Below are 21310 nucleotides of genomic sequence, written 5' to 3'. Positions count from 1 at the left end.
CGCCAAAAGCTACTGTGACTACATAGTCTCCAGAAAACTAGGTAGGCTATGGTTATGACTGAGTAAAGGGAATACCATGTTTTTTTTTTAAGATTTTATTTATTTATTCTAGAGAGAGAAAGAGAAAGAGAGAGACAGAGAGAGAGCACATGGGGGGGAAGGCACAGAGAGAGAAGAGAATCTCAAGCAGACTCCATGCTGAGCATGACCTGAGCTGAAACCAAGAGTCGGATGCCCACCTGACTGAGCCACCCAGGCATCCAGAGGGAATATCACACATTAGCCTACTAATATATTCCCCTTTTTATATAAGCCACAATTTGATGTTAGGACATCAAGTGAACTATACGCTGCCCATTTGTATGTACAATATAAACGATAGCTCTTTGCAAAGTGCTCTGGAAGAGAATTCCAACTGCCTGAAAAGATAAGAGTTCCAGGTTTTCATGGCATTTGGCTATTGGTTATTAATCTGCTTGTCCTGAGAGACAGGTATACGAGAGTGATAAATTAATTCCAATTTGGTTGGATTGTTCAGCGTTGCAGAACTCAGCGAAGTCTTAATAAAAGGTCATGTATGGTAACAAAACTAATGGAATCTACCAAAATAGATACAGGAAAGCAACATTCAGCTCTCTTGGTGACATAATGACAAGAATATATGCAAATAAAAACATCGGAGCTGTTCTAAAACAGGAAACAAAGTTGTAACATAACAACAACATCTCTTGGAGCAGACATTTGGGCTCGGCGCCAGCTCTTCACCACAACTATCAATGACGGCACAGTCGCTGTTCAATATGGAGGCAGCTGGGCAAAGACAGACTGCATACAAGAGGGGCAAACACCAGCAAGTTTGGGTGGGGACAGGACAGAAAAAATCTTCAGAGGCAAGGCCAAAACAACTGCTTCAGAAGGTGATATCCACACCAGCTTTGGTGAAATGGTAGGAAGTGGACAACCACAATTCAGTTTCCTGGAATGCTCTCCTCTCTGAGACAAACTCCCAAGTTACCCACGTCAAACTCACAGTGCGCGTTGGTGTATAACTGGAGAGATTATGGCTGATGTTTTTTTATTCCTTTTATGTCCCAAGTTTCCTTTGATGAGGATGCATTCTTTAAAAAAAAAAAATCATAAAAGGAAGGAGAAAGGCAACATGGGAAAGAACTACACATATCACTTTTGTCTGGCCTTTCATGAGTCAATGTTTTCCACACACACCCTTCGGGCCGGGCAGGATTTTGCTAGGTCACGTACTCCTCTTTCATTTTGGAGGTCCCAGGGGCCACGGAGATCACATACCTGAGTACCAGAGGGAAGGAATGTTCTGGGGGCTGTGTTCAGCCTGGCTTGCCTAATTCCCAGCCCTCTTGGGTACAGACATCTCACTGTTACTCTAGGAAAAGAACTGGGCTACTTCATCAGCCAGCTAGCAGACTGGCCGGCAGCAGAAGCAGAATCAACAACAGAGTAAGGAACTCAATTTTCTTGGTATTAAAAAAAAAGAAAAAAGGGAAAAAAAGCCAGGACATTAAAAATCATTCTACAATATTTGTGGTAGTTCAAGTACATAATGCCATCAATGAAAAACATTAAAATACTCTATAATTTTAGAGAAAGGGGTATGGCAATTTATGTGGAACCTAAAACATTATTGCACAAAAGGGCTTCAGAAATCCTTAGTGGGGGCGCCTGGATGGCTCAGTTGGTTAAGTGTCCGATTCTTGATTTAGGCTCAGTTCATGATCTCAGGGTTGTGAGCTCAAACCCTGCATCAGGCTCCGCCCTGGGTGTGGAGCCTGCTTAAGAGTCTCTCTCTCCCTCTCCCTCTGCTCCCTGCCCCACCCCGCCCTCCTGCGCATGCTCTCTCTAAAAGAAAAAAAAAGAAAAGAAAAAAGAAATCTTTAGTGACTGACAACTGCTGCCCTTAGACTTCTCTGTGAGTATCATATTCCTCTCCCTAGGCAACTCGTGAGAAGTTCAAACTTTTCTTAGGCATCCTTGTTGAAGATTAGTTGACCGTATATGGGTAGATTTATTTCTGGACTTTCTATTTTGTTCTATTGATCTGTCTTTCTCTATGGCAGTACAATATCATTTTGATGACTGCAGCTTTGTGATATACTCTGAAATCAGGAAATATAATGCCTCCAGCTTTGTTCTTTCTCAAGACTGATTTGGCTATTTGGGGTCTTTTATGGTTCTATATGAATTTGAGAATTATTTTTCATTTTCTGTAAAAAACACCATTAGGATTTTAATAGGAAGTGCATTGAATCTATGGATCAATTCGGGTAATATGGTCATTTTAATCATATTAAGTCTGACTTCTGCAATATAGGACAACATGGATGAACCCTGAGGACATTAGGCTAAGGGACATAAACCAGTCACAGAAAGACAAATACTACATGATTCCACATACATGAGGTATCTATCTAAAATTGTCAAATTCACAGAATTAAAGAGTAGAATGAGAGTTGCCAGGGTTGGGGGTGGGGAAGAAATGGGGAGTTACTAAATCAGAGGGCACAAAGTTTAAATAAGATGAATAAGCTCCAGAGATGTCTAATACATTGAACCCACAGTCAACAATAATCCTGCATTTAAAAATAAGAAGGTAAATCCCATCCTAAATGTTCTTGATACAATACAATAAAATAAAGAGATCCGAGTGGCAAAAAATACATTTAAAAAATCATTTCTTTATTAGAGGCTGCTCTTTTAAATATACATGTTGAAGTTAACACTGCTCAGGCTCCCAGACTGGATCATTTGAGCAATGATAACACTAATTATAAGAATCAACCCTCGAGACCTCCCTCTTTCTGAAAATTAATCTGAAGGCCATTACAGAAATAGGGGAAAGGAATATGAAGTGGCAGGATGGTACAAAAACTCTCTGGTACAATTTCTAAAAATTCTGGATATGAAAGAGGATGGACACACACCTCTTCTCACCATCAAAGTTCATATCCTTTACCTGCCACTCCTCCTTTGCCAAATATCTTCCCTGCAGCGGGGTGTGTTTTGTGTGGGAAAGTGAACAATGTCATATTAAATGACTTCATATTCGCCATGACACAGGCGATTTTCTCCTGATAAAATTTCTTTTATAGAGCTGACCTTTTGGATTCATCTTCTTTGAAAGTTTGGACGGGGGCAGCAATAATCCACTGATGTGCTGAAGGCCGACACCCTTCCTTACCTGTAATAACAATCTCTCATCGCCTATGACGGCGGCTTGGTTCCAACTGATCACTTCAGAGAACGGCAACTCCCATCCGTTGCTGAGCATCACAGGGATACAGGCAGCCTAGGTGAAGAAGGGGGCTTCGTGAATGTGAGGGCAGCGGCAGGGGGAGCCTTTCCAATGGGAGGTGACAGCAGGACAAGCCCAACTACTGGCGTTTCTTACTCGGATCACTGCATGGATCCTGGGCTGCTTGGGCCAGAAGAAGAGTAAGCTCGTATGAGTTACCGAGTCGCGGGAAAGCTGTAGAGATAGAGCCGAGATTTTAACGTGTGCAGGCCTTGCCCTCGAAGGCTAAAACCCCATTTCTATTCTAGTACATGGTTTGGCTGACTTTACTGCCACGGAGACAACTGGCCTCGTTTGAGAAGTTTTATTGAGGTAACAAAGATCGTCCACCAACAGCATCCTAGCCTAAAACCAACCTTGAATATAAACGGTTTTGTCAAGGTAACTGCCACACGTCTGCTTGGGGGGTGGCTTACCCCACCGTGAGGAGCAACACAGGGTAGAATGGGGGTTGGCCCTCCTGATGAAGCATGCTGTGGACTGAACTACTACCGGGTGTTCCCCTTTCCCCTGCGGTGCAAACATCGGAGCCAGAACTTTGTTCCGTTCACTGTGGACGGATCCAAACCACTGTCGTACCAACGTCCTGCTTGCACAGAGATCTGTCAGCCAAGAAACGCCAGGTTAAGGACCCAATTCTGGGTCTGAATAACTCCTAATCCAAAGCGGAGAACTACTTGCTTCATGCGACATCCCACAGAGACAACAAGAACATTAGTGTTAGGGTTATGCTCCACAGAACACACTGGAAACGGCCTTAAGGAGAAGCAAGCTCTTCAGTTGGAGGACACGGCAGAAGGATGTATGTTAGGAAGCACTGCGCACAAAAGCAGACTCTGGCAAGGTGCAGAACATAGAGGGGGAAAGAACAGAGAAGCCAGGAGGCAAGGAGTGGAGGAGAGAGTCGCTGCTGAGAGTATGCTTTCTCAAGATCACGTGGTTGAGTGCAACTCCCAGGTGCAGGAAATGGGCACAGGTGTCTCAGCAGGTCTTTCTGCAGAGTGAGGCTAATGAGCAGATCCCCCCCACCCCACCACCCCGCCACAGGCCCCAGAGCTGCAAAGCCTGGGGATAGGTGGGCCAAAGTGAGGAGCGCGACCCCCTGGGCATCACTCTCGGAATTTAGAGGCCCCAAGAGACGACAGAGTGGGGTGGGCAGAAAAGACAATTTGCTTTTGGGAAGCACCACCAAGAAGCCATTTTCTTAAGTCAGTGCTCTTGAGACTGGCTTCCAGGCAGGGCAGTGTCTCTGCAGGTTGCCAGCCGAGGCCACTGTTGGGCAGTCAGATCTACCCTCCGTTTGCAAACGTGTCCCCGAAGAACGTATCCTCCCTGGTGGTGAAACCATTTAATCTTCCCATGTCTGAAGACATGGAGTAAGCCCTCCTCCCCCCATCCCCCACACCCCTTATACAAAGTGTTGCAGATTTTCTTGGGAAAACAGACTTCAGGTGTTCAAGGCAAACTGTGCATTCTGTTTAGATCCCAGCAGAAGGGCTAAGGTGAAACCCACCCCGTCTGACTTCAGTCCTCAGCCCTAGTCTGGGGAGGGTTCAGAGTCTCTTACCTGCAGAGCCTCCAGGAACCTGAAGGACCCAAGCCTGCGACCACGAGGAACCAGACAGAAAGTGGCATTGTGCAGCATTTCCCGATAATCATACCTACAAGGAGAGGAGGAGCAATCAGCAAACGAAGACCCATTAGGAGTGGGGGATGAATGAACATCTGTGGGTGCACACCTGCATGAAATTACCCAGAGCAACTCAGGAAATACACTGGCTGGTGTGCAGTTCTCATGTCCCCTTTGTGGAGGTGGGGGTGTTGCACGAGGGAGAGCACATGTGAAATTTCATGGGGGACAAGGCAATTAGGGGTACATAAAAGACAAGTCTAATGGTCCCAGGAACAATTTGGCTTGCCTAGGTTTAGCTTCCAAAAATCAGATTTTGTGTCTTGATGAAATGTCTTGTTCCCAGAAGCTTAAAAAAAAAAAAGACCACAACGTGTTGTTCTTGATGCCATGTCATTCAGCAAAACTAAGACTGTCCTTGTTCCCCATCCCATGCTATTAAAAACTACTCAGGAAACCTCCATTACAAGGGCACAACAACATTCACTTTCTCTTTCACGCTGGAGTTTCTACATTTAACCAAGAATATTCAGCTACGCCAGACAAATACTCCTGTTATAAGAATGGCTGACATGACTTACAGGGGAAAGACAAGGGAGATGGAAGGAGCTGGCCTAAGAAATGGGGAAATAAGAATAACAAGAGAAAAAAAAACAGAGCAGGGGGGTGCAGAAAACCGGGGTGCAGAAAACCGGGGCGGGGGAGCAGAAGAGAGGATCGTGGCTTTTACTCAAATACCACTTGGCGGTATCACACGGTTTTTGCACTTGAAAAAAGGCAAAATATAACACGAGCATCAGCTGTCTCTTTCTGCTGGTGAAGTGCAGGAAAAGCAAGGAGCATTTCATTTTGTTGAGGGCTATCACTTTAAAAGTGATACCTACAAACACATTCCTAAACACACAGTTTCAGATTCATTATGAGTTTAAGCAAACTTGGGAAGCCAGAAATGGCTCCTGTCCTATGAAAGCGTGGATTCTGAGAACTAAGATGAAATCACTCTCATTTTTCAAGAGGTTCCAATGTTCGGCAGACAGGTGTGGCTTTGACAGTAGCATATGTCGCCAGAATTTTCTGACTCTAATAGTCTAATTTAATCATAGCCTCAAGGCATCAGATTCTTCCCTCCTTGTTTTGGGATACTGATATATACATTTATATTTTTAAGGTCCACATCTATTTTTATATTCTCATACAAACTAGGCATATGGGAGTAAGCCAATTTTCAATTATAAACCCGTCATTAAGAAGAGACATCATGCAAAGGACCATTTGCTTAAACAAGCTTGTACAACTAATTTGCACAAGAAAAGGTCACCGTGAATGGATTAAGATTATCTCCATTGAGAGTAAAATAAAAACCCTCGCTGCATTAATTAAACTGCAAAATAGACTTGAAAGTAGAAAAGATTTTCAAGAGGGCTCAAATTTGGCTAAATAAGAAATATTAAATTTTGATGGTAATGACTTCTTTGCTCACCAAACACAGGGAAATAATTGATAAGTATCTTCAAATTCAACTGTTAAAAATGTTGGGATCTCTACCTAATGAATGAAGAGGGGAATATGTATAGACACACACACATACACAAATATACATATAAACTTTAAACTCAAATTGTTTTTAATATAAAAAGGTCAAACATACTTCAGACTACAGCAAAGTTTAATAAATGCCCAGAACAGAAACCCCTGAGGGACTAGCACATAAGGTCCTACATCCTCATCATTAGGCTGCTAAAAATGTAAAACCCTATTAATGTTCTGGATGGTAACAAGTTTCAAATTTGCCAGTTGCAGAATTTACTTTAGGGAAGCAGTGGAGGTAGAAGGAAAGCAGAAAACTTATAGCAAAAATTCAAATGACAGTTACTCTAGGGTGTTGATTTTTAAGTGGTGGTAGAGAAGCAGGATTTGCTGATGCAGGGGATAAAGCTTACACGATTGAAGCTTGTGTTCATTCACGCAACAGGTAACGGGAGGCCTGGGATGAACATTCTTGCCCCTAGGTAGCTGTGACATTATGAATGAAACACATGAGCTCTCTGGGACTCAGTTTCCTCATCAGCAAAATGACGAGAGATTGTTTGAATGTCCCGTTATTCTCTATGTTACTTCTAGGTAAGAAAGAATGTCCTTTCAGAATATCTCACTGCTCCAAAGGTTTCCATAACCCCTGCACAAATAAGTGTATGTGTGTCTGTATGTATACATAGGTATCTGCTCATGTGTGTACCATGTATGTTTGATGTTTGTGTATCCCTAGAACCACATAAAGACACATACAGGACATGTACACATAAAACTTAAAACAGTGATTTTCAGATTTCTAAACATGCTCAGCCCATGAATCTGCAAGGGGTCAGTGTCTCTAGGTGGGCCACACATGTGTTTGGTACCCTTCCACTCAGCCCTTCTATGGACCCACCTCTCCATTTGGATGTGCTCACACACCCCACATCTATCTCCTTCTAGATGCTTAAACTCATTCATTATTTTTCGTCATTCTCTCAAGAAACACAACGTTCCAGGCCCTGTTCTAGTCCCGCAGAGTTGTGCGGAGAAGATCCTACTCTAGTTGCTAGACCTACCAGAGAATCATCTGATAATTCAGAAAGGCAGATGAGAACGGAGGGTGTAAAATCTCCTGGGGGTGTCTGCATCATAAAGTACATTCGAGAAGGCTGGCCTTGCACAGTGAGGCACTTACTCTGTGGATACTCTCCTTAGCAAAACAACAATTTCACTGATAAAAATTATAAAAACATTCATTAAAAGTTTCTGGAAATTGTCCTAAGAATATAATGACAAATGGAAAAACATTTGTTCAAGAAAACCTACCAGATCTTGGCAAGAACAGTGAGCGTCTGTGGCATTTGAGCCATGACCTGCTCCATTACCAACCCCTCCCAGCTCCGCCTTCTAGAAGCTCCATCTTAGACAAGTTCAGTCAAGAAGACTGGGCTCCCTCTCCTCCCAGCTGCCATCAAGAAAGTGAAAAGACAACCCACAGAAAAAAGAAAATATTTGCAAATCATTGACCTGATAAGAGACTTTGTCCAGAATATGTAAAGAATTCTGACATTCAACAATCAAAAGACAATCCAGTTTGAAAACACGCCGAGGATGGACTAGATATTGTTCCAAAGAAAATACACAAAGTGCCAATAAGCACGTAAAAAGATACTCAACATTATGAACCATTAGGGAAATGCGAATCACCCACGAGGATGGCCACCCTCAGGAGAACAGCTGCTGAGGAGGCTGCAGAGAAACCGGAACCCTCACATATTGCTGGTATGAAGGTAAAATGGTGCGGTCAAATTGGAAAAAAGTTTGGCAGTTTCTTTTACTAAAACTAAAAATGGGATTAGCATATGACCCAACAATTGCACTCTCGGGCATTTATCCCAGAGAAAATGAAAACTTATTTTCACGCAGAAACTTGCCCATGAATGTTCACAGCAGTTTTATCCTTAATAGCCCCATATGGGAAACTATCCAAATGCCCTTCAATGGGTGAACGATTCAACAAACTATGGCACATCTATAGCCTCGAATACTCAGCAATAAAACGAAATGAACTATTGATACACACAACATCCTCAAGGAAATTATGCTAAGTGAAAAAGCCTATCTCCAAAGGATATATACTGCATTATTTATTTATATAGCATTCATGAAATAACAATTGTAGAGATGACATGTTAGTGGTTATCAGTGGTTAGAGACGGGGGGAGAAAGATAGGGAGGGAGAAGACAGGTCAAGTGAAGGGGGGCAGCCTTCTTATAGGGACTCATTCTCCACGATTAAGTTTAGAAACATAAATCACATCAAAATCATAAACTTCTTCAAAATAAGAGATAATTAACACATGATATCCTAAGCAAGAAGGTAAGTAGATAAGGCAGGCAACTCATCTCAGAGAACTTTCAGCTTTAATTAATAAATGGTTTTGTTACCCTTTTCAGATAGGCATTAAGCTCCCCAATGTATAGGTGGTGACACGGAAGTTAGAACAGTTCTCATAAATGACTGCAAAGAAAAATGCAATAAAATGACAAGACCTGAATTTAACCTAGACACCAGGAACCACTCTATGGCCATAATAATTTTCTCCTTAAAGTTGTACAGAATAATGGATGGGATACACCCCATTTAAAATGGGCCATGGAATAATGCATAATTGAAGTCCTTCCCCTCCATATGAAACACATTTTTGCTGGCAGTAATTCAGTGCACCTGGTGGGGGAGGGGCAGTGTGGGGGGGGTGGGAGTTCTCCAAACATGTTTCTCCCCATCAGGAGCATCATTTGCACCACCTGGTAACCTCGTAGAAATGGGAATTCCCAGCCTCACCAAGGCCCACTGAGGTAGAAACTCCGGGGGAAAGGTCCACACTTCTGTTTTAACAAGCCCCTCCTCGTAATTAGGATGCATCCTAAATTTTGCGCTAAGAGCTCAAAAAAATTTTGAGTTAAGAGGTTAGGAATACAAAGCTTAGTGAATAAGCAGATTTAGACACAGCCAAACCTGGGTTCAAATTTCATCTTTGCTATTTCCAAGCTGAGTGATTCTGGGAAAGGTATTTGTCTAAATCTTGGCTTCCTGGTTGGCAAAATGGAGATACTTCTACTATGAGGCTTAGACGATACCACTTAACTCAAACACAGGCATATCATAAACAATCCATAAATGGTAGCTATTATCATTATGGCTCAAGGAAGGAAACAGAATATACTGGAAAACAGAACTGACTTGTTAGAAGACGTGGCTTGAGGACTTTGGGTTCTGGATCTACCACTTTCTATAGGGTCCTATGCAAATGGAGTTCGGAGTTCTCTGTACATCAAAGTCGTGAAGGTCAAATGAGATCATGTCCACGTCCTATAAACTGCCATGCACTACGCAACTGCAGGTTATTGTGGTAAATGACATCGGGATGAGAGGAATAAAAACATTAAAAAAGGAAAAAAAAGTAACAATGAAAAAAGAAAGAAAAGAAAGGACTGATCCCCAAAGACAGAGCCAGAGAGAATTGTGGAACAGACCCTTTAAAATAAAATGCAAAGAGAAGCTGGGAATCACAACAGAACAGCAGCTTCTGATTGAAAGGGTTTTGCCTTATTATCAAAAGCTGCACGGACAAGGACGCTGCTGGTGCAGGGTGCCTACTGATCCTCCTGCGCGGCCCACAATTCCTCCGGGGCGTGCACAGTGTCCACGAGAGCCTGCTTTCTGCTAATCAAAGAGGGTAGGCCCGAAGCAAGTGATCCGGCCCCTCATCTCTGTAGTCTTACAATTCTAGTCTCCCCGTGATGTTGCTACAGTTTGTCTCAAGTACCTATTTGTAAAGTAATTGAACATCTATGCTATTTGTTCTCTCCAGTCCCCATCCTCATAAGTACTTAATCTTTGCTTACACCCAGGTTTGAATCACGTCCCTTAAGAGAAAAAGAAAGAAACCAAAAACAATTTATGATTGCTGTAGTTCCATAAAGTACACTGGAAGAAGGGAAATAAAATAGCTTCCTCATCACCTCCTCTGGGCTTTCTTTTATTCAATCAACAAACATTAATTAGTTGAATGCCTACCATGCGTCAGACACTACTCAAGGAACTGCTGGTCCAGTGAAAAGGCAGACGTGTTATCGCTATTCAGTGAGGGAATATGATGATCAATGATTGTTATTTAGCAGGAGGACGGAGGCATGAGGTGGATTATGCGAAGAGAAACAAGAACAAGCACGACAACCTGGCTCTGGTGCGGAGACTGAGAAGCACGGGTGCCTCCACGAGTAAGGGAAACTGAGCTAATTATTAAGTGAAGAACACGAATCAGCTTGGCAAGGCTGAGAGGAGGGGCAGTGGGAATTTTGGGGGGTAGAAACAGCACAGCAGGAACAAACACCAAGACGAGAGAAGCCACAACAGTTTGGGGGAGGGGGAGGTGGTGGGTGGGGGGAGGGGAGGAAACTGCTGGTAGGGGCGGGGTCCCCGTGGGCAGACTATGTGTGGTATCTCCTGGAGCTCAGACACGATCCTGTGCAGTGGTCGAGTCACCGAAGGGCTTAGCAGAAGAATGACACTTTCCCAATGGCATTCTTAGGACCTGCTAACCTTGCCAACAATGCAGGTCACAGCTCTGGAGCCATTAGGGCTCCAACTCCAGGCTTTCTGATTCTAAAGGGTGATTGCCTTCCACCACGTCATGCTGCCTCTTTGGTCAGCTCACACAAATGCAGAGACTGCAAAGACATTTCTTTCTTTTTTCTTTTTTTTTTTTTAAGATTTTATTTTTAAGTAATCTCTACACCCAACGTGGCACTCACACTTACAACCCCGAGATCAAGAGTTGCACGCTCCATCAACTGAGCCGGCCAGGTGCCCCTGAAAATACATTTCTTATGGAGCGAAGTTCTAAGCAGTTCACCTGGTTTCGAGCACTAGCCACAAATGGTTACCACTGAGAGGACCCTTTCTCCCTGACTCAAAACTGCGTCACGTCCCACCAGCCGTTCAGTCCAAGATGGTGCTCTGTTTTTTATGAACCATGTTGGCGTAGACCCTTTCTTGGACTTGACAGACTTAACACATAAAATCTCAATTATTTTTGAGAAAACCCAAAGTCCATAACACGTAATAACATGAAATTGGCCCAAGACATAAATGTGAACGGAGAAACATACCTTTCTAGTTAGAAAATGGGTCCAGCTGGCCCTCAGAGGACAGTTATGTGATGCCTTGTAAGCATTCCTACAGAGGTACAGGCCCCTGCGGTCTCTGAGAATTCATGGGACACACTAAGCCTGTTTCTCCGCCAGCGACTCACACAGCTCTTGTGCCCACGAATGAGCTCCATGTGTTCCGGCGTCGGGCAAATGCTGAGAGCTAACTCACGTGCGGTGCTGGACCGGGCTGACCAGAGGGGTGGCAGCCTCGGGGATACGCAGCAGCCCGCAGTCAGAAGGCACTCGCTATGTGGAGGTGGTGATTTCTCATTCCGGCGACGCCTGCCTTGAGCAGTGCCTGCTGCTAGAACCTCGGGGGCACACAGTCAGGTCCCACGGTAGCACTTTCTTACAATGCTCTTCAGAAGGCTCTTGCTGGTCCCGTGCTGTGCACTGCAGAGAGCAGTGGTTGGCCATGAGGGATGGGTGGCGACATCCACCCTTTCCCATGTCTTGGCTATCTACAAAAAACCATCTCCATTTTATTGTCCATTTAAAACCCATTTCAGTATAGGGAAGGGAGGGAGTTCTGGCTGGAGCACGAGGCCCCAGGGGAGGCGTGGACTCTTGCACACACACGGTCTCACTGAAGCCTCACATCCATGCCGGGAGGTAGGTATGGTTATGCCAGCTTCCAATGGGGGAGAAGAGAGAGTCAGAAGACACTTGGAAGCAAACACCCTGTCTGACTACACTGGATCATAAGCCCATATCATGTCAAAATTCCCCCACCCCATCTCTACCCTAAACATCTACTGACAGCTCAGAACTTTAAACTTGGACTTCGTGGTAATCACCACCTACGTAAACTAACAAATCTAGCACGTAGCAGGGGCACCTCTTCCTTCAACATGGGTAGAAGACCATCTTGGTTCCCTCTCATTAAATAGCAGCTCAATGGCGAATATGTAAAAGCAAGTGATAAAATATGACAGCCATTAAAGGTAACAATTATTTTTTTCTAAAGATTTACTTATTTATTTGAGAGGGAGGGGGGGAGGGTCAAGGGAAGGGAGAGAGGGAGAGAGAATCCCAAGCAGACTCCCTGCTGAGCACGGAACCCGATGTGGGGCTCGATCCCATAACCCTCAGATCATTACCTGAGCCAAAATCAAGACCATCTGACTTCACCAATGGAGCCACCCAGGTACCCCTAAAGGTAACAATTATAATAACAATACCCCTACCCCCCTACACTGATTACAAGTTTCCTGCGAGCAGGGCAACAACCTGGGCTCATTATTGTACTTTACCTCTACAACTACATGTGAAATGGCCCCATTTTACAGATGATGAAGTAGAGCAACAAAGGTTTTACGGGGCTCATATGAGAGCGCATACTGTGCAGAATCCACAATATCCTCTCTTGTCTCTCAGAGCTGCTGAGAAGGAGTGATATGATGACAGCAAGGTGAAAACGAAAGATTTCTACTGCATTGGGCCGGGTGACATTGATCTCAGAATGCTCTCAGGCGGAGACGATTGGAGCACCAGCTTCCGTGCTCAGCAACACCAAATTTCAAACGGTCCCGAGATAGATGCACCTCTGGGACACGTGGGTCTCAACAGTTCTCTGGTCAGAAAGAACGCATTTCTGGAAATGCTACCTAAAGCGTGACCTGGGTACAGGGGGGACAGAAGAGGGAGGGGCAATAAAAAAGGCCAGCAGCAACAATGACCTCGCGTGGATAAAATGGGTCTGCCAGAGGTATACCAAGGTCTTGGCTGCAGGAGCTAAGTGCCTGTGACAGGCCCGAGGGCAAGTGAGAAGCCCGAGGTCATTATCTTACCATTAACTTTCATCAGGCTCTGCGCCAAGGAGGCTGGCTGAGGGGAACGGGGCCAGGGAGTGTGGCCCGAAGCTGAGAACACCAGCACGGAGCATCTGTCCTAAATGGCAGCATCTCATCAGGGACAGGAACAGGACAGGGACAACTCCCATCTCTCAGGGAGCAGGCAGCAGCAGGGGGCACCTCTCCCCAACACAACTGTCCTTCCTTCCTCTGCTTTTCCTGTACTCCCGGAGGACGCCTCCTTGGATCCCTGAGTCTTGGCCAGAGACCCACTCGCTGCTCACACAGCACCCAGGGCTGACCTGTCTATTGCTCATACTGTATTACGTTGCCTATTTTCCTGTCTTCTTTCCCTAGACTCCAGAAGACAGAGCCATGGTCCCACTTTCTGTTGAACCAGCCCCAACCTCCCCCCCCAACCCCAGGGCCTGGCCTACAGCAGCCACTTGAAAAATAGTAAATGGATGGCAAATGCTCAGACGCTCAGCATCCATCGGTTTGCATTTAGGTGTGCAGGGGCTGTGAGAGCAAGACGGAGACCAAGAGAGGCAAGCCCTTCTTCACGACGATCACCTCTATTTAGCCATGACAACATGTCCAGCTTGTGGTTATGCCAGATCTTCCCGGGATGATCTGCACTTCTGTGTTTAGGCTGAGCCGAAGTTAGAGAACGGAAAACGGTGTCTTTTATTTATTTTTGTCTTTCTTTTGTACACTTCCTACCCCTTCTTCTCTGTCTTTAGTTCTAAAGCCCCGGCAGCTTGTTAAAAATTTCATTTTCTTTCTGCACACTGGAGAGGGTGGGAAATGTGCTTCACCGGCCCTGATAAATAGCATTATTTGCAAATCGAGTCACATGTGCAGTGCTACTCAAAGTGAACCCTCACCTGGCTCTCCTCCACGTCTGAGCTGAAGAAAAGCAAACAAATGGTAGAACCTCCTCCTGGCTTCCTAAGGATAAACACTGCTTTGGTCCAAAGGCAATGACTCCCCATCCCCCAAAGAAAACTGGGCTCAATCCAGCATTCTGACCACTTCCCTTCTTGAGCCAAGACATTCTTTCCTGCCCGGCCAGACTTGGTGAGTCCTGGGATTAGGAGGATGTCTGGAACTCCTGCTGGGCTGTTCTCGTCACCAGAGCAGGCACTACCCAGTGGTGGTGAATAGGACATGCCCCTGCATTTTTTGTCAGCACATAAGCCTTTCGTCTGGTCCTTGCACTTAAGTGATTATAAAATACCTTGAGAATCCAATTACAGTTAATGAAATGACAGCTGGCTCGGCTAACCTCACCTTCCTAACTCTGCTCCTATTTTTGCCATTCCTGAGGTCTACCTTCTGACTTGGACAGTCAGGGCCAGCTCACTTCTGCGCCCTTCACGCTGAATCAGCAAATGAGGACTCCTAAGTCTGCGGAGGTAAAGATGGTGCATCCTCAAGAAATAATGGGACACCAACATCATATGAAAGCTGCGTGAAGCTGGTCGACTATGAAAAGTTTCTTTCCCTCTGGATATGTGAATGTATAAATGTACAGGTGCATGTGTGTCCCTGGGACATAAACATCTGTGTTATGGTTAATGACCTGATGGCATGTATTGTTTATTTACCAGATCACTCTCCCATAAGGGTTTGGTCAGTGGAGACTGGAAAGGCCCATAAATCCAGATTCTGCCATTTCCTTTGGCAGAAGAACAACAGTGCCCTGGGGGAGAGAGTCTGAGCTCGGTGTCACCCCTCCCTTCTCCTCCAACTGGCTCTGCTTAGCCCAGCTCCCCTTGAGAAGCAGCTAAGGAGCTAGCCAACTCCTAGGTGGCCTCATTTTGGGAAAGGCCTATGGGACAGAGAAAATTTAAGTACCTAATAGGGGAGGAGTAGACCAGGTGGCCCTTAAGATGCCTCTTGCTCTGATATTTGTTCACTGGACAAATGAATCCTGAACAGCTCCTACGTGCCAGGTAGCACACTGAGCAGAGGGGAAACAAAGATGCAAACACCCAATGGTTTTTTTTTTTTTTTAAAGATTTTATTTATTTGACAGAGAGAGACACAGTGAGAGCAGGAACACAAGCAGGAGGAGCGGGAGAGGGAGAAGCAGGCTTCCCGCAGAGCAAGGAGCCCGATGCGGGGCTCGATCCCAGGACCCCGGGACCATGACCTGAGCCGAAGGCAGATGCTTAACGACTGAGCCACCCAGGCGCCCCCCAGTGGTTTTTGTAATTACACTGAAACCCCAATCTCTGCACGCCCCTCTTTCCCAGATCTCCTTAATTCTACTCCTTTGGGTCTCCACGTGACTAGAACAACAAGAAGCATACTCTGGTTCAAATTAGTTTCAGGTCAGAATAAGTCCAGTCTTATAGGTTCAATTCATTTTTTTCCCAGAGCAACCAAAAATACCCTTAAAATGCTAACTCCAAGGCTGAAAACCCCCCAGTGGCTCCTCATGGCACTTAGAATAATGTTCACACCCCTTGCCCTGGCCAACAGGACTCCATGAGAACTGGCCTCTGCCCATAGCATGCCCCTCTCCTCACCTACCATCTACTGCTAGCAGCTTCTCTACACACAACTGGCTCATTACCATCTCCTGGACTTGTACTTGCTATGTCCTCTGTCTGGAATATTCTCCCCAATCTGCCCCAAGATGCACATCAGCATTCAGAGAAACAGGCCCTCCTCAGAGAGGCCCTCCCAGACCAGCCTGCATTCCCTGCACTCACTGTCCCACTGGTCTGTTTCCTCTGTCTGCTTGTTTTACCAGCTCACTCATCTTCTCCCTAATATCATACACATATACCGTAAAAAAAAAAAAAAAAAGAGTTTACCTGCTCTTTTTCACCACTGTGACCTCAGCCCCTAGACCTGTGCCTGGACCATGGTAATCTTAAGAAATGTTTCTTGTTGACTGAATACCAGATCTCCTCTCATTCCTCAGGGAATAATACCTACGAGGTCACAAAGTGTCCAAGTCGCTGGCCACGTACGCCAGGATAACTCCTAGGACAACTTTCTAAAAGAACACAGAAGAGCACAGAGAAATTTTCTTCTGTCTTTGTGTGTGTGTGTGTGTGCGTGTGTGTGTGTGTGTGTGTGTGTGCAATACCGGCCTCACTTCTCTGGTTACTATTAAGATTCATCAACTGCTCTAAATGCCATCTGCTATGAAAGCAAAATCTCATTTAAAATGTCTTTGGAGAAAAAGTTTTTTTAAAAAGAATGCCTTTAAGAGAGGTTTATGTAGAGACAGAGAATGAAAGCTGCATGAACATTAGAAAGTATAGTTTCTGGTCTTGACTTTGTCATTAATGGTTTGATTTTAAACAAGGTGCTTTGGTTCTAAACCATCTCATTTGTAACATGGACCAATCATGCTAATCTTAACTAACAAGGTCTACTGAGGATCTAAGGGGACAGAGTACATGAGAACTTCATGTAAACTGAAGTGCCCCTGAGAACTTTACGTAAACGGAAGTGCATAGGAATATCAGAGAGCACAAGGCAAGGGCTTTCTTGGAACGGTCTTAGTATATGAGGGGGTCATAATGTAGATGATGTCAAAGGTTTGGCATTGTTTTGATTCTTGTCCTCTTTTTTTTCTCTAAAAGATTTTATTTATTTATTTGAAAGAGAGAGACACAGCGAGAGAGGGAACACAAGTAGGGGGAGTGGGAGAGGGAGAAGCAGACTCCCCCCCCCCGCCCCCGAGCAGGGAGCCCGATGCCGGGCTCGATCCCAGGACCCTGGGACCATGACCTGAGCCGAAGGCAGACGCTTAACGACTGAGCCACCCAGGCGCCCCTCTTGTCCTCTTTTTTGAGTCCCAAATTATTATGGCCTATATCCCAAACTCAACCAATGCTTCAGAAGTGCAGATCATTTTCCAAAAGAAGCATCTGGAATAGCTAATTTGTTAACAAAGCCGATGATGAAACACACACAATCCTGGAAGGGTCTGGAAAGCCAGCCCTGATTCCCAGGGCTCCACTGTGTGAGTTCTCAGCTATTAGCCAATCGGTCCATTTTCAGGGTATGCATCTGTAATGAAGATGGCTCAGAACCCTTGGCTATGGGGCCCTTAAGGAGAGAGCAACTTTGTCACGTGGACCGTCTTGTTGCTTAGTTTCCACTAAGGTATGTTGGCTTTTCAATAAACCGTCAAGTAAAACTTGGCATCAAAACACAAAGTGAGTAACTTCCTTTGTAGAGGAGCTGACAGCTCGGCTGTGTGTCCGACAGATAGCTGCTCAGAGTCGGCTCCAAAGGCGACTGCGTCCTCTCGGGAAGGGAGGTGGTACCACTAGGGTTTACCACTGTCTGAATTCACCCATCTGCTCGTTTTACCAGCTCTCTCGCCTGATGACTTTGACCAGCCACCAGGCGAGTGAGCTGGTAAAAGGGGTAAAGTCAAAGCAGTATTTAGGGGAAGATCTTTAAGGAAAGTTAACCCTGCAACGCCCATCGACCACATCCCTCTCCACGACTGTTGGTTTTGGAATTATAAAAGTTTTGGAGGTGTGAAAACATAATTGGAAAACTTTTTTTTTTTTCTGCTTAAAGGGCTAATTGATTTCACAGGTGTTTAATTATCATTTGCTGTGAGGTAATACCTTGTAGCGCCATAAAAAATGGATTTAATTTTCGAGTGCTTGCAAAACCACTGCCAAAGCCAAGTGAGAGCTAAAGCTAGATAATTATTCTATAAATCAAACACATTGTCTCCTTTCTTTGAAATTTTTAATACTTGGAGATAATGATATCTGACAACCTTGAAACGAACATGAAAAGGATTTTCTTGCCACGTGCCAAAAGGCAACCACTGGAGCATTTTAGGCAGTTTGGTTCATTAACAATGACTCAGGCAGCCTTGAGGTCCTGCCTGTGGGCTCCCAAAACATGCCAAGGGTAAGGGCATTGGTGTATATCAAGATAGAGTATTCTCTACCAACATCAAATGGCCACACGTCCAGTAAGGTCCACAGAAAAACAGGAATAAAACCCAAACCACCCTTAGCACCAAAAACTGCCTGAGAACAACTGTACCTCTCTGAGCCCAAACTCAGAGTCCTGAAATGTGGAAAGTGGAGGTTTTTCAACTTGATCAATGAATACTTTCCTATCTCATGCTTACGGCACAACGCTCGTGCTTTCTGAAATAACAAGAGAGAGAAATCATGAAATTAAAAAAATAAAAGATGTTAACAGCTGGAAGGCACTGCCAATATCATCCACTCCAAACATTCCAGATGCAAAAAGCAAAGCCAGGAGAGGTCAAGTAACTTGCCCAAGATACCACCACCAGGGGTAGAAGCAAGATAAAAAAAGGTGAGTTCCGAGCGAACAGAGAAAAAGACAGCTTGAAAATAGATTTGGAGTCCCAATCTCAACCAAAATCTAAAAATAAAAGAAGGAATTTTTTTAAAAGGGGGAAAAAAAAATCATTCCGTAAGAGGGGTGGCTATTTCTTCAGCAGAGCCCAGTTTCCGAGGAAATGCTGAAACTGCCTTAAATAACCGCATGGGGGTTTTAGTTGGTGCCACGTTTAAAATTTTTTTTCTCCAACTTTTATTCAGAAGCTGCCGAAGTCATAATACATTCCATTAGATCAAGGGTGCTTACGTGATTTCAGAAAGTGGGGTGATTTCGTGAGGCACACACACTGTCCACGCTATTTAATTTAATGCACGCCCCACAAATCACTAGACAGTATGGATTTTCAGCTGGTTCGAGTTGGCCTTTATAGTAATGGTTAAGGTATTAGAAGGCAAAAGGCAGTATAACTGGTGCCATTCCTGGACACTGTGCTTGGGTCCTCCTGGTAAAAGTCTAAGGCCAACACGCGTGGGCAGAGTAGGCAGGGGAAAACGTAGGCAGGGGAAAGTAGGATGGACAGGCATTCTCAGGGACTGGCTTGGAATTGCAATGGAAACTCTTGCTATCGGTAAGAATGAAGATAATAATTAGAACTAACATTTCTTGTGCACTTATTCCATGCCCAACCTTTTGCAAAGCACGTTATAGCTGGCCATCTGATCTTCTGACAGCCCTGTGAGGTAGAGAATATTATGTCTCCTACTTTACAGAAGAAGAAATTGAGGATTATATCTAAGTTGTCTACATTCGTTTAATAAGCAGGCAGGTGGGATCTGAACTCAGGCACTCTGACTGTAGGGCCTAATTTATCATATGGTAGCACAATGCCTCACTTCTAGAATGCTTCTTGGAGATGTCCCGTGGACTAGGTAAGTGAGCTCTGTCTTGAGGGACACCAGGGGAACCCCTATGGAATCTCCTGGACTGATTCACGGTCTTCTGGTTGGAAATAGGCCTGGCACTGCTCCGGCTCTTTTATCTGGTTCTGAATTAGAGAAGATGTCCTTCCTGGGGTCACCTCCCTTCTCAAATATTACTCCCGGATCCTGGGGAGTAGACAGAGCAGGTAAGAAACAAATCGCTGCTCATTTGCTATATTTTATCCCAGAAAGGACCACTTTTAGAACATAGAAACCTCAAGGCCTCGTTCTAAGCATTTATATAATTTTACGTTCCCCATCTACCGCAAGGCTTTGGTACCAAGACCCACAACCCACCTTTTAGTTAACTAGAAAACCGTGTGGAACCCCTCTAATGTGGGCAGGTCCCTAATCCCATATGAACAGGACAGGGAAGAGACAAAGAATGAACACTGCAGGAGATACTGGTATCTTGTTCATGCACTTACTTACTCATCCATCCACCCACCTACCAATAATACTTATTGTGGAGGCGCCTGGGTGGCTCAGTCCGTTAAGTGTCCGACTCATGATTTCAGCTCAGGTCATGATCTCAGGGTGGAGAGATCCAGCCAGGCGTTAGGCTCCTTGCTGGGCGTGGAGCCTGCTTAAGGTTCTCTCTCTCTCCCCCCTAATCCTCCCCCCTCCCTCTTTCTCTCTCTGTAAAAAAAAAAAGAAATAATAATAATAATAATACATATTGTGAACCTACCTAAGAACCAGGCATGCCGTTGTTAGGAGCAAGGAATACATGGTGAGCAAAAATTCATCATCGCCATCATCACATTTCGTTACCTTGTGGACTTCTCCCTTGTTGAGGGGACTGATATTAAGTGATTTTTAATGAGAGGAGAGACTAATGGTACTCCAAGAGCACACAGAAGACAGTGACCTTGTCAGGACAAGGGGACTGAGCTAGGACCTTAGGGTGAAGCAGGCCTGGGGTTGAAAGGAAGCACAGTGAGCAGTGTTGATGGCAAACCGTCAAAGGCCACCAAGATGGCCTGGGTGCAAAGACTGCCAAGAACTTTAAAATACGTTTGGGCAAGCAAAACACACATACAACAACTATTCATCTCAACAAGTCAAAAACATCTTGCTGCGACAAAGACTAACTCTCAGGATGTTTGTACAAAACAAAGGCTGGGGCTTCTTACTGCCTGGAAACAGGAGTGTGGTGAAAGTCGGCCCGTCTGGATGGATGAGCGCTTCCTGTGAAACCTGCTGATTGTACAGAACGTTCTAGAGTCCACACACCTGCGAAGCAATGGCACCGGGCAGCTGGTCTGAACCCGCGCTAGAGACGGGAAAGCTGCGGCAGGAAGGAGCTATCACATCCCGGTGAGAGCGAATGAGCGCCCCCTGCGGACTGCTCCATCCATTTCCCCTGCTCTCCCCCCAGGACAGGCCAACTCACCTAAGTGTAGCCCTTATTTACGAGGGCCACAAAATTCTACAAGCTCTGTAGAGATTGTGCTGAGTCCCTAAATCATCATATTTTCACAGTAATTAAAAGCCAAATTCCCCAACTCCCTAAATGCGACAAGCAGCTTGAATG

The 21310-nt window shown here is 45.0% G+C and overlaps 1 protein-coding gene across 1 annotated transcript in view; it reads right to left on the bottom strand.

The window, feature by feature from the left end:
- Window positions 1-21310, bottom strand: part of EXT1 (exostosin glycosyltransferase 1) — a 280689-nt gene that overhangs the window by 29838 nt on the left and 229541 nt on the right. The window contains exons 2-3 of the mRNA XM_028090863.2: window positions 4893-4986; window positions 3212-3319 (exon numbers count right to left, since the gene is read on the bottom strand). Of these exons, the coding sequence (XP_027946664.1) occupies window positions 3212-3319; window positions 4893-4986 (202 nt within the window). The remainder of the gene's footprint in view (window positions 1-3211; window positions 3320-4892; window positions 4987-21310) is intronic.

This window comes from Eumetopias jubatus, unplaced genomic scaffold (genome assembly GCF_037043125.1).
Source record: "Eumetopias jubatus isolate StellerSeaLion01/CBP00866 unplaced genomic scaffold, mEumJub1_p1.0 scaffold_4, whole genome shotgun sequence".
NCBI classification, from domain to species: Eukaryota; Metazoa; Chordata; class Mammalia; order Carnivora; family Otariidae; genus Eumetopias; species Eumetopias jubatus.
The sequence above is the reverse complement of the archived record's forward strand: the minus strand, read 5'-3'. Positions and strand labels throughout refer to the sequence as shown.